The sequence below is a fragment of the Triplophysa dalaica genome, chromosome 2, assembly GCF_015846415.1.
Source record: "Triplophysa dalaica isolate WHDGS20190420 chromosome 2, ASM1584641v1, whole genome shotgun sequence".
In the NCBI taxonomy this organism is placed as follows: Eukaryota; Metazoa; Chordata; class Actinopteri; order Cypriniformes; family Nemacheilidae; genus Triplophysa; species Triplophysa dalaica.
This window is the reverse complement of record NC_079543.1, coordinates 12,139,142-12,152,980: the sequence shown is the minus strand read 5'-3', so window position 1 is coordinate 12,152,980 and position 13,839 is coordinate 12,139,142. Positions and strand designations below refer to the sequence as shown.

Genomic DNA, 13,839 nt, shown 5'->3' with positions numbered 1-13,839 from the left:
GCCAAATGCTGAATCGTGTTTTGACACTTACTGTAATGAAGTTTCACATGCTGAAGGGTGTTGACCGCTTATGTTCTCTATGTTTTAACGGCCCACTTTATGAAATTAAGCGGCATCTAGTGTTGAGGTTTCGAATTGCAACCACAGCTCACTCCACCCCCTCCCTTTAGAAGCACTATGGTGGCTCTCACAGGAAGAAGATGTTGTCATGTTTTCACTTCTTTGCGGAAGGAGATCACGTATTTACGAAACAAGCTCTGTAGAGCAGTTTGTCCGTTTAGAGCTACTGTAGGAACAACATGGCATTTCCATGCAAGGGGACCCGCGGTGTAAGTAGATAGAAATCGCTCATTCTAAGGTAATAAAAACATAACGCTTCATTATGTAAGGTCTTTTTAAACCTCTGAAGACATAGTTATGGACTGTGTACTACAATGCATTTCTGTCAATAGATCCTCCAAAAATTTTGAACCTTTACAGATAATGCGTTGCCACACAAAATGTTTCTTTAATCCTATGTCGCAGCTAGAGCTTCTTTATCATTAATTCTTAAACATTTGATGTCCCAACAATGTTCAGTTGTTTATAGTTAGTAACATCTTTGGGTGACGCATATGTAGAATCTACAGAATCTTCTACCAAAGCTAAAATATGAGAAGGAAATATTATTTGTTACGGGTGCATTTTCACTAAAAGAAAAGCGGTATTTTCATTACTATTTAAATTGCGCAAAAAGAAATTGCGAATTGAAAATATTGCCAATTGGAAACACATTTCAGCACAAACTTCCATGTATTGCCAAAAAGTCACCCACATGAGGTGTTTTTATCAGGCAATTTGATAAAAGAATTGCAATGGATGGCAATGGCAATGGAAACAGTTTTTGTTGATCATTCTTTTAAAATGGTGCAGTTTTGTTTGGCTTGATTTCTGTTCATTCTTCCTCGTGGTGGTACTCAACTCAAAAGTTGGTTTGCAATCCACGATAAAACCCAAAGTAGTTTGGCAAGAATGACTTATTGCAAAAAGAAAAAAGAAAAGATACGGATGATTCTCAACCAGAAATTTCCTTCCGCCGTTTCCGCGGCGATACACCCATGATGTGTTTACTCTTGTTTACCGCTAAGTGGCAGTCTATTGACATATCTAACATTTATATTTAGTCATTTGGCAGACGCTTTTATCCAAAGCGACTTAAAGTGCACTTATTGCAGGGACAATCCCCCTGGAACAAAAAGGAGTAAAGTGTCTTGCTCAAGGACACACTGGTGGTGGCTGCTGGGATCGAACCAGCAACCTTTGATTTACCAGTTCAGTTGTTTAACCCACTAGACCACCATCTCCAGATCTTCACTTAGTAAACACGAAAACCTCATTACGTAAAGTCTTACTGTGCCTCACTCAGCTGATGGGCTAGAGTTGAGAGATTCAGGCGTGAATAGATAAGCGCTGTCTACAAAATCGAAGTTACAAATTTGTAAATCCACAGGAAAAGTTATTATATTTAATACATAAATACATAGTTTCATTTAACATTTTATTTGTTCCACACATTCCGTCAATATTTTATTCTGTTTGAATCATTTTCAATATGTAAATAAAGTGTAGGGACAGTTTTAAAAAAAACTTTCTGAATGGGTTGCATACAGAGCCTAATGTTTGTGTTCCCTCTGTGTTTTGTGCAAACTTAAAAATACAGCGAGTAAAATCATTTAATATGTTTGCTTATTTACACTGTGGTGCACGTCGTTCATAAAAAATGTCAAAACCCAACTCTAACACATGATTTAGCATTATTTCCTTTAATACCGAATTTGCTCTATAATATCGTTGAATTATCACCTTCTACCCCCCATATAGAACAAATTGACACAGCTGCGTTTCTTCGCTGGATTATGAGAGTAATAAACATTCATCTAAACATATTGGTAGATTTCCAGCTAACACAGTTATGTTGTGACGACGTACCTTGAACGTTTCCACAACATACTATAATAACGTTCCATTGACGTAACTTTGTGATTCCCATATTTTTCCTGACGACTTAACATTAGACATTGTTGGGACATGGTGATTACATCCTGAACACATACCTGGAACGTACCATATTCGTCTCAGTGACATACCAAATAATGCTTCTAGGACTTGATGAGCACGTCCTAACGACTAAACGATCACATTGTTTAAAATCTTTTTTAATTTTTTTAATTTAAACAATTATCATCCCTCACATGGAGGATTAAATTAATTTGTGATTTAATCTGTGCGTTAAAGATACAATTTTATGCATAATTGGAGTAATTTCCTATTCAAATATGTATAAAGCACAGTATAACGATTATAAAACTCAACACAGCACTGTACATCACAATCAGATATTTTATTTATACTGTATACATGACATAAATAATCAAAGACTTCAACACAATATAAAAGATTTAAAGCAGATATTTATTGACCGAGATGAATAAACATTATGTTCAGGCTTAACATTATATTCTTATTTTACCACATAAATTTAGCAGGTAGACCATTTTTAGAAATAACAATCAAAAGCTTCTTTAGTTACACTCACAAACATCAGTGTCATGGACGGTGATGAGCAGGACAGAGGACCAAGGTGCAGACAGCGGGTAAGGGGTTTTAACATAAACCTTTTAATAATAAATACAAAACAAAAACCCACGAGGTGGGTAACATGACAAAACAGGAGACAGTAATAACAAGACAGGACTGGACCAAGACTGACTAGATTAAAACAAGACTAAAGTAAATATTTAACAAGAACTTACAACTAAACTAGACTAGACAGGCACAGGAACTCACCATACAATTGACACACACAATGAACCAGCACAGGACAGAAAACACAGGGGAATAATAAAGGGAACCAAATCAAGAGGGGAACAGATGCGTGGCATGAAATCATTAACAATCAATAATGAGGAAATGAGAGGGCGGGGACAAAGACGATACCGGAGGGTATGGAAGGCCCTTAGTGCAAAATTGCCTCTCTCCACATGAAACAAGAGGTTCTGTCATGATTCTGCCACTAGATCAAGAAAAGCAAGACAAGATGGGCCAGAACCATGACACATCATGGTCCATTCATTTAAACGCGCCAAAGCGATCGAAAATCACCAAAATATTTGTTTACTCTCACAGCTGTAACGTATAAACTAAAGAAAGAATATTAATAAACCACTAAAGTAAAATCAGGCAGTGAGGTAAAAAGAATTGACCGTTAACGTTTAAATGATGAGAACGTGCAGCTCTTTGCAGAACTAAGAAGGCATTATAACAGATTTTACTCTGATCATACATTTATCATTCAATAACATAATAAACAGAAATGACCAGATTTATTAATCAAATGACCAGTGTCTAGATCATCTGAAGACGAGTACATCATGTCGCTACCAAAATTCTAAGAAATGGATCGTTGCCAAAACTTCCTCAGAACGTGGTCGCAAAGAAATGTCACGTTGACCAAATGAAGACGAACTGGTGAAGTTGTCAGAACGTGATGGGTTAGCTGGGTTCGCATACATTGGGGATATATTGTCAAAAATCAAGAAATGTCTCTAAAAAGCCTGACATTATGAATAAAGCCTAGCAAAGTTTTTTAAATGTAGCAGCAGCAAGTTACGCGTTTAGAGGCGTTCCCCATTCATGAATTGTTTATTGTAATGTAGGGCTGGGCTATGCGTTAATTATTTTAATTGATAATCGACTTTAAAATCATAGCCATGTCCAATAATATTTTATGTGTGTTTGACTTCATGCAATGTTGCACACAGTACTCGAATTGAAGGGGGGCTGGGGGTATCCGGGAACCCCCTTAAGGCTCACATATTTTTATTTGACTAAAAATTATAATGACAAATGTGATTAAATTCATGCAAAGACCGCTAAGTGCAGGACAATCTTGACATGACTGCTTGATTGACGCCTCTCTGGTGAACCTAACTCCAGCTAAAAATGGAGAGTAATTAACCTCCACTCGCAGTCGGGAAGAGGAAGCCTCTACTTTTTTGAGGGGTAATTTTCTTTCTATATATATATCTTTCCACTATATTTATCAACTCCATGTCCGGGCTTTTGTATTCCTTGCGTAAATTATTATCTGGCCTGATTCTGGGGTGCTAGAGATCTCGATGAAAATGAGTGACGGCTTTTTAGTTATTATAAAGGGAGTGCTCAGTTTCTGTGATATATATTATCCATTCCGAATTGAATAATACTTGTTTTTCATGCTGCTAAGACCAACTGCCACATTCTTTACACGCTGCAAAGTTTCGGGAGTTACATCGATATATAAAAGCAGGATTCTCTCTTGAAATAGCTATGATTGACATATTGATAGCCATAGTTGGTTCCTTAATAAAGCAGACTTTTGGAGTGAAATGGTTGAATAGTCTACTGACTGACAGACTCACTAATAACAGTCCCTTGCCGTCACCTACTGGACATAACTATGTAAACTGCACTTTAATCATTTGAAAAATCCCCACAACACTAACACAAAGACGGACAGCCGGTTTGTCAAATAAAATATTTGGAATATCTACTAAACTAGTTTCTTGCATTTAAACAAGTGTTTTGGAACAAACATTATTATCACAAAGTGTCAATCACTTGTTGTTTTTATGGAAAATAGTAAATACTGCATTGGTAAATAATGCTCGAATTATTCTTTATATTAGCCTAAATATAGACAAAACGAAAAATAAAGCAAAATATAATTTAGAATCACTATGAAATCAGAACTAACAAGTTATTCACAATTGAGTTATTCACATATTCTTATTCTGTCACAACGTATTTACATGTTATGATCTTTTTTCTTTACGTTGTGTACATTTTAGGACTTTCTTAGAAAACAAAGTTACAAAGTTAAATAAACTGAAAAAGCTTCTGACATCTCTGCATAACATATTTCTCTCTGCCTGGAAGTGGGAAAATACTGATTGACTGTATACAGTACTACATAAAGTAAATGAATGTGCTGTTGTGACTATATTATATTGTGATTTTAATGTTAAATGGTCACTTTAATGGACATTGTTGAATTACAAACATTCAACTAAACCTCCCGACCCGTCTGAATTGATGCCTGGTGTTTACAGATATAGTTGAACTAGAAGGATAATAAGGAACTGAATTGACTTAATGAACAGCCAGTGTTTAGTTTAAGATTGTTTATGATTCTCTGTTAAATACAAATCCTATTTCAGGATTCGAAAAGATGTGCTGCAACATGCAATTCCATCCAGTTCAATAGGAAATCAATTTTTCTCGGTTTGGCTTGCTAGTAATTGTAAAATCATTTTTGGGGACCGAAATTGTAAAACCATTTTCCTGAGGATCTGCTGGTTGGCAGGGCAACCCTATTTTTTTAATGTACTTTTGCCTTTCTTGAGAGTTTGAAGACTCTGTTACAACAATGTTAACTTTTTTGTAATTTCTGGAGCGATTCTTGTCACCCAAGTGACACAGCGTATACAGCAGGCCTATATCTGTTCACCGAGAAACATCTACAAAACCATAATGTGTAAGAAGAACATCAAGCGCATGTCTTGAACAGTGAGTGTGTATGATGTGAGCCTGTGAGGTTAATGAGTATATCTGCTGCACTGCAGCTCTGCTGGAGTCTCATGCTGATGTGCAGCAGCTGCAGACTCACAAACCCACTGCAGAGTCATAAATCACTGCATCTCTCCATACGTATAATGTATATATGAGGAGTCTGGTTCCAAAATTTAATAACTCTTTAAAAAAAAAACATGTTTTATAATATTTTATCATGTTTTTATTGGGTTGGTTAGCTGTATTTTTTATAGTTATAATGGCTTAAATAAATAAAAAACTGCAGTTTGATTGATATCACTTGGAATGCAGAATAAAGAAAACATGATTTTTGAAAATTTCTTCTCTTTTTGGAACCAAACCCTTAATATGTGTGTATATATATATATATATATACAGTATAAATGCTTACGCATTCATTTCTCTCAATCCCCTTTCTGTCTATCTCCTGCTGGACCGCACTTCTCCTCATTTGCCCCTGTTGCAGCTCCACTCAGTCCTTCACTGCCCTTACCTTCAACACAAACACACTGTGATACTGTATATGCATTAATAAAACAGAATTCTGGCCTCTTTCATATTCACTTAAACCCGCTGTCTACTTTTGCTAAGAGCCCATTTGCATCATTTGCACTTTTCAGGTACATCTGCTACATCTGTGCTTAGGGATGTTCTGAAGTTTTCACGTTTCTTTGTTGTCTGTCTGCAGCCTGACCGATGTCTGCATAATTGATCAAGAGTGTGTATGTGTTTTGCTGTGCTGAATTTTGTTCTTCTTTTGCTCAGTAAGGCCAGCATTCAAACACTTTGTGTATATTGCATTGAATTACCAGCACATGCTATCGTAAATTCGATCAATCCCAGAGGTATTTTGTTCCTGCACAAAATTATACAATGCATTTTAGAAAACAATATGATTTTTAAGCACCGATCGTAGTCATTTTTTGATCAAACCCTTAACTGACATCATTTAACGTATCAAGAGATGACAGGAATTTGGTGACTTTGTTTCCACAGGTTATGCTCTGCCACAGCATCATGGATGAATTCTGACTCCCATGCGACGCACACACCGATGAACCTCGAAACAGGGGGAACGGAAAAGAGTAATCCCGCTGAAAGGTATGAACGTAAACACAGTTTAAGAAAAAAATAGAACTTTTGGCACCCCACAGCATATCCAATGTACAGTCATCCACGCCTCACTTCTCATAGCATGTCATTAATTTGTTCCAATTCACGTCGATTTAAGTGTAAGGCTTGACCGGTTCTCTTTTTCTAGCTATCACACAAGTTCTCTCACTGTCTCATTGATTCTTTCACTCATGCTTAAAGTCTCACTTAAGCTCTCAGCCTCGGGCTATTAACTCAATCACACATGCATTCACTCACTCTTCATCTGTCATTGTTTAGCCTCCGATTCCACACTCACCAGCCTTCTCTTTCCTCCTACACAACGCTCGCTCTAGATTTCTCTCTCTCTGTCATCTCTGCTTTCTCAGCTCTATTTCCAACACTACACGCTCACCTGCACACACACACACACACACACTTTTTGTCTCACACTTTCAAGACAGAGACCACTGCAGAATCTATAGTTTAGATCCAGACAAAAATGAAGTGAGTGATGCCCAACAGCAGGTGATGAGAATCTTTCATTTGAAGTTAATCTCATTTGTTGAAAAGCTGTTGGCAAAATGTGGTGACCTTTGAGAATGACGTCTTTACTCTAACTTTTCATTATTAGCGCACAGTAAACTTTCTTGTTCGAGTTGTGTATTGAGTTTGGGATATGTGTTGTTCTGAGGTAATGTTCTTAAAGCATTTATCAGACTGTCAGGTGTTGAATTGGGTTGAAGTCCTAATCAGTGATTCTTGCACTGCTAACAGTGGTGTTCTCGCACTACTGAGTCTACAACACTGTGGCAAAATATTTGATGTTTTACCCGAGCTGTGTGCTTGCAATCTGAATTGAGTGTGATGAGATCAAAACTTCAAACTAACGCCAAAAAAGCTTTTCTGTTGTGCTGTCTGTGTTGGCTGTATTACAAAAGTAAACATACAACGTGATTAGTATAGTCTGATTTACACACATTATTCCTGTTAGATTTGTTTGAAAGAACCTTTGAATCATTTACTGAAGTCACTAAATCCATCTGAGCGGTTACTAAATTAAAGGTATAGATCACCCAATAATTTTAATTCTGTAATCAATTCCTCACACTTTTCTTCAGAACACTAAAGTAGATATTTTAAAGAATGTTGGTGACCAAACAATGGGGTTACCCACTGACATTTTCAACTCTTGTTCGGTTATCAACATTCTTCAAAATATCTTCTTTTGACTCCTGCAGAAGAAAGAGTGACATGAGGGTGAGAAAAAGATGACAGAATTTTCATTTTTGGGTGAACTATCACTTTAAAGTCCGGGTAAAGAGAATTCTGAGAATTGTTTCCAAACACATCATAGATGTTAGAAATGTATTGCTGAAACACATTACAAAGACTCATAAGTATGTAGCACTGAATTGTGGAGTTAAACCGTTAAACCGATTTTCACCAATTCTCTGTTCCGGTGTTTTGGGGCGGTGCTAAAACAGTGTATCGATGACGCAATTGAGTGTCCGAGCATGCATGGCCCCTCCCCTATCACTAGAGCGCCTAGCATCAGGCATCTGCTAAATCACAAGCTCAGGGATGCCAGCTCACACACACGCTTTCAGGCTCTCACGCCAAATAACAAGCAAATGGTAACGCAGACGCGAATGGACAGAGAGAAAGAATGCGAATGATCACTGCGTGTGATCGCAAGATGTTTCAGTGATTATCTATTGATGATAATCGCACGTATTGACACGCAAGTGTTTGAATAAGTAAAACTAAGAAAGTACAATATTTTTAAAGTAATCTACTCGAGTATTAAAGGTTCAACATGTTGTGGGGTGAAATGTTTGTTAAATGCTTTATAATGTGGTAAGTAAAGTTTTTCCTAAGTAAAAACACTCGAATACTAGAGTAAACTAAAAATCCCTTAGGTTCTTGAAAGTAATATATAATTATCAATAAAATTTAAATAATGCATTTAAATAATGGATATAAACAAATATTACGGCTAAAAAAGTTACTGTATAACTAGCCATGGTGGTCTGAGCCATGTGGAGTTACTTTTGGCTTGTTTTTTACATTGCTAAACTATTCATTGCTTCTATAAAGTGCATGTTCTTTTTAGTTAGAATATTTCCTGCATATTCTCAGTTTCATTTCTTCAGAGATCATGCATGTTTCATATCCATTCCTGAGGATCTTTAAATAATAGACATGCTAGGATATGCCCGAATGCTCCTCTTGTTATGCTTGCTTGGGAACTACAGTCTTTATCTTTCTTCCCTACCTCATCCAAAACTCATCTCTTGGATTGTCACAGACAGATGTTAATCAAGCAGACCGCTTCCGTCGATAACTTCTAAATCCTAATCCCCAGCCTTCGAATTGCGAGAGGCCCGCTAACTGATTGCCTCCATTTTTCAGTGTCACCTTCATGAAAGCAAAGGCTGTGTACCCCTGCGAGGCTGAACACGATTCCGAACTCTCTTTCCAGATCGGCGCAATCTTCCAAGACGGTAAGTGTTAACGTTATCGCTGGCAAGGCCGCTCAACCGAATCCGCAGACATATTGGATTTGCCAGGTTCGACCAGCACACAAAAAAATCTGATCCTATATCAGCTCGGTCGGAGAGAGAGCGGGCGGAAATGGGGAAGGGGTGTAACGTCTCCTTTAATCAATCCACAAAGACAAGACAGCGCTGTAATCACGCGTGTAGGAAACGAGGGCCTTTACCGCTATCACAGCCCTTGTTTTCTTAAGCTGTTATCTCAAGTTCACCTAAAGCTTTTCATAAAGACTTTCTCGATTTGAAGTACAAGAAAGATTACTTTGAGCTAAATAAATATAATTTCTTTCATTCAAATATATTTTATTTCAAATTATTTTGTATAATGGCTTGTCAAAATACATTCCAGATTGCAAAAATACAATGCAATACAATTCTCTCCTTCCTGCCAATCTCTACACAAGTGTATGACGTTGGTAAAGTTTAAACCTTAGAATGTTGTCCAAAGAGGACAAAGAGGAGAAAAGTAAAAATAAGAAAATAATAAAGACCCATAAGCTAAGAAAGCTACATTTTATGTTGTATATGCTTGTTTAACAAATTTAAATTTATGTTTAAATTCTTTGTTTTTGCTTCAGTTTTTATTTCATTACCATAACATGAACAAATTGATAATTATATTTGTAACTTTCTCCTTTATTTATCATTCAGCAGGCTGTTCTAATGAATTAAATTGAATGAAATGATCAACTTTACTCCATCTTTCTACATTTGGCATGTGACCTGGATGAGCGTTCTCTATCTATTCAGTCTTCTGAATATAACTGATCGATGAATCATCATTGTCATGGCTTTTATATACAGTGTGCCGTTCTGTTTGGACATCTTCAGTATGCAAGAATAATTAACATTCACAGATAATAATCAGAATTTCTCACAGAGAAAATGTCACCTTTTCTGAGAATTTGTCACACATGATCTTTTAAACAGAGATGATCTTTTTCTTAAAGAATAATTAACATGATTTTTAAGGTCCTACTTTGGTTTATGGAGTGTCCAACAACAAGTTTAAGTACAAAGAAGGTGTGAAAACACTATCATGTCGTAATAATAGGTAATTATTCTTACCTTACTTTTTGACTGACTCAAAAGATTTGTTCCACGATTCATCCGTCTAATCCCCTCCCATCCGCTAGCCTAGTGTCATGTGATTGGTAAAATGGTGTAGTCTGCTGTGATTGATCAAACGTGCCGCAAAAAGGAACGCCAATCATCATAACTGGTTTTCTGTTTACAGGTGGTTGGATATTATATAGAGTGTATAGATGGAGATGGCGGGGATTTTACCTTACCAGTTTGAGCCCAAGTCTGACGAAGAAAGATCAGAAGACGATAGTAGACAATAGATAGACGATAATAGATTGAAGACTTTAATTAGCCGACTTCATAGCTAGACTGTAATACCCCAGAAATAATGGTACATGTTAACGTAAGCGTTATATGCAGTAGCTAAACACACACATAAGGTACACAAATATTTCTTGCAGTTATGACAAAAATAAAAAGTCACACTTACAGGTTGTGATTCGGTGGAGCTAACAGGTCCAAATAAAGTTGGTATTGCCCCTCTTTCAAGGATAGTCGTTTAACATACAGTATCCTGCAATGAACACGCCAAGATTATTGAAGCAATCTTCGGTAAATGACACGTGCACAGTAAAACCCTGGTGTCATACACCTTGGGTATAGCTTGAAAAATGAATTGTTCTTCCTGTGGTAGTTTAAATAAAGCCCTATTCTCACGGGATTAGTATTACCTTGGGACCTCTAGTCAATTCTAATAATTGCAGAGGTTTTCTGTGATCTTAATCCTGTGCGAATTGGCCATGTCTGTAATTTGTAAAGTAAAAATTCCCCCGCAAATTACCTACAATATTTTGACGAACCCTGAGGTCCTTTGATATTATTAGTCCCATGCGAATCAGCCTCTCTGTGATTTGGCAGACTCCTATATCCTTATTCAAGGCTTCCTACACTGTTTGCGAATAATGGACGCTGTTTTGAAGCGTTTAGATATTTTTTGCGTGCAGCATCATATCCATACCCGCCAACACTGTTGTTTCACTGGGAGTCTCCTGTTTGTTATTTCTCATGGGAACTCTCGTAACATTTGAGACCAGCGATCGCGTTGGTGATCATATATCATTATACATTACATACAAATATAGGCTATGCAACTATACACAAAGCCATGCCATCATATCCAGGAAATAAGTCCGTACATTTTACAAAAGAAAACAGGCTTCACTTATGCCGTGCGAATGCCCCACATGAAATACAGGGTTCATCATACGAGGTCCCCAGATAATACTAATCGCATGCAAATTGGGTATAAGAAAGACTTAGTTTCACAACATAGAACACAGGTTCTAGACATGATGCACATATATCATGAACGAGTGACAGTGTTTGGGGGAACAAAATGCAGTTTTCGCGGCAGTCCCAGAAAAACGTAGGCCGGGACTATTTCTAGTGACATATGTATGAAGCAATTAGAGACTCGGACTATTTCACGTCTCATTTGCGTGATTCAGAGTCGACTCCCTTTTTTACAAGCCAATAACTTTGTTATTCATTCACCTTCGAACTTACAACTTTGCAGACTGCTTACTTTCAATCTCAGCAACATAACAGACTGCATGAAATGTCATTTTTATAAACTAATGTTACTTACTCTATGTAACTGCTATGCTTTTGAAAGGCTTTATGTTTCCTTTTAGACAGCAATTGTTTCTAAAGATTATCATGACATGTTTGCAACATGCATGTGCAAAACAATTTTGCCATCATAAAAAGCAATTACTTTTACATACTGTAGGTACTCAAATAGTACTTCAAATAGTCAACTTGATATATGCTTAAAATACAACTTTCTCACAATTTTTAATTTTGACATGCAATGTGACAGAGGGGCGGCTGTAAAAGTTTTACCTGTGTGTCCGTGCTTCTGCTCTGCAGTGACTCTCTCCAGGGAGCCTGGATGGCTGGAGGGTGTGCTGGAGGGAAAGCGAGGACTCATCCCTGAAAACTATGTGGAGATACTGTAACTCATAGAAGAAAAGTCCTCACACTTCACTTTATATACATGGTATCCATGGTCTCGGTGGGTCTTTCACGATCGCACTGCACATCACTTTTCCAGCTCTCTCTGCGCTAAACAATTCGAGAGGGTATATGTATACTGAATCTAAAACACAGATGCTGTCACAGGTTTAATTTCAAACTCAGATTTGTTATATGCATACAAAGAGACTGCACTTTTAGTCCCCTTGAGGTTATTTAGAGCTTAGAAATGTCAAAATAGTTCTATGTTGTTTGCGCTGTCCACTTTTGAATTGCATGAGTAGTTTGGGTTGATAGAGGAGTATCTTTTTATTTAATATTATCATGTTGCAACACATGCACATGTGGGTGCAAAATTATGTGTCATAAAAATTATCACATAATAATCAATTTTCTTGGTTTGTTGAAACAGATGAGCGGCAATATTAGTAGCTACAGTAACAGTTATTGATATTGGCTATTTGAAATGAAACACGCGATTGCTTCGAGTTAAGGAGGATGATGTGGTGCCTTCATTTTGCATGGGACATGTGACGCTGTTCAAATGTTTATCATGTTTTATATTCTGTACATAAGCTTTAATGTTTTTAAAAACACATGTAACAGTGACATCAAATATTGCCAAGTCTTACATCTGTGTGTATGTGTAAAATTATTTTCCAAAAACACAAAAGCCTTGACTTTTGTGTTCTCCAAAGTGGTTCAATGTGTTAAGTTACAATGCGCTCTTTCCAAAGACTTTCACTGCAGGTGTTTAATGATATCACTTTTAGTTTTCTAAGAGCCCTTGTTCCTGAGGTTCATATTTGTGACCGAGTGGTGATTTAAGACAGTGGTTTACGACAACTGCAAAGGTCTTGGCATCAATATCATGTTTGTGATGTTTGAACATCTATGAATCAATGTTAAATAAATAAAGTGGTTATTCTTATACCTTTCTTTTTATTTCTGTTGATATGCCAAACTAAGTGTCTACTATAAGGGAAGCCATATGCTTATATGCTCTATGACCTGGGAAATAAAACATCTCTTTATTTGATTGAAGTCATATGGCACGGGAATCTTTTGGCAGGGGAAAATGCTAATAAAAATGTCTTTCACCTTAATTTAATGAGAGAATTTGTTGTCTTCTGTCAAGTTCAGGATTTTCTCACTGTGTAGTTCGCGAGAAACTTGCCTTCTCAACCACTTTATGTTGTGTGCAAATGAAGTGAAATTTGTGATGATTGCATTGCACCTCAAAGTTTATTGTCTCTTACTCTCTCTCACACACACTGCCGGGCCCGTAGCGTTCACATTTAAACCTCTTCCTTTTTAAGTGGATTAAATCCTCATTTCCTACCACATTTGGACTGCCTCATAGTGTCTCTTAAACCACTTGCATCAAAGACCAGACTGTATTTATTTGAACTGTGGTGTAGTGGTCAGGTGTGGGGCTAATGTAAGCGATCTGGATTGTGTCATTTCCTGTTCCTGTTTCCCTTCTTTAGCCCATTACTGTATAAGCACACATGAT

General features: G+C 37.0%; 1 protein-coding gene across 3 annotated transcripts in view; it reads left to right on the top strand.

The window, feature by feature from the left end:
• The window catches only part of arhgap10 (Rho GTPase activating protein 10), a 73,490-nt gene extending 60,236 nt beyond the window's left edge, over positions 1-13,254 (top strand). For 2 of the 3 annotated variants that reach the window (XM_056735706.1, XM_056735708.1), the window contains exons 21-23: positions 6,607-6,711; positions 9,118-9,209; positions 12,219-13,254. In XM_056735706.1, the coding sequence (XP_056591684.1) occupies positions 6,607-6,711; positions 9,118-9,209; positions 12,219-12,307 (286 nt within the window). In that variant the 3' untranslated portion in view covers positions 12,308-13,254. The remainder of the gene's footprint in view (positions 1-6,606; positions 6,712-9,117; positions 9,210-12,218) is intronic. The other variant, XM_056735707.1, reaches the window with a different exon arrangement.
• The last annotated feature ends 585 nt before the right edge of the window (positions 13,255-13,839 follow it).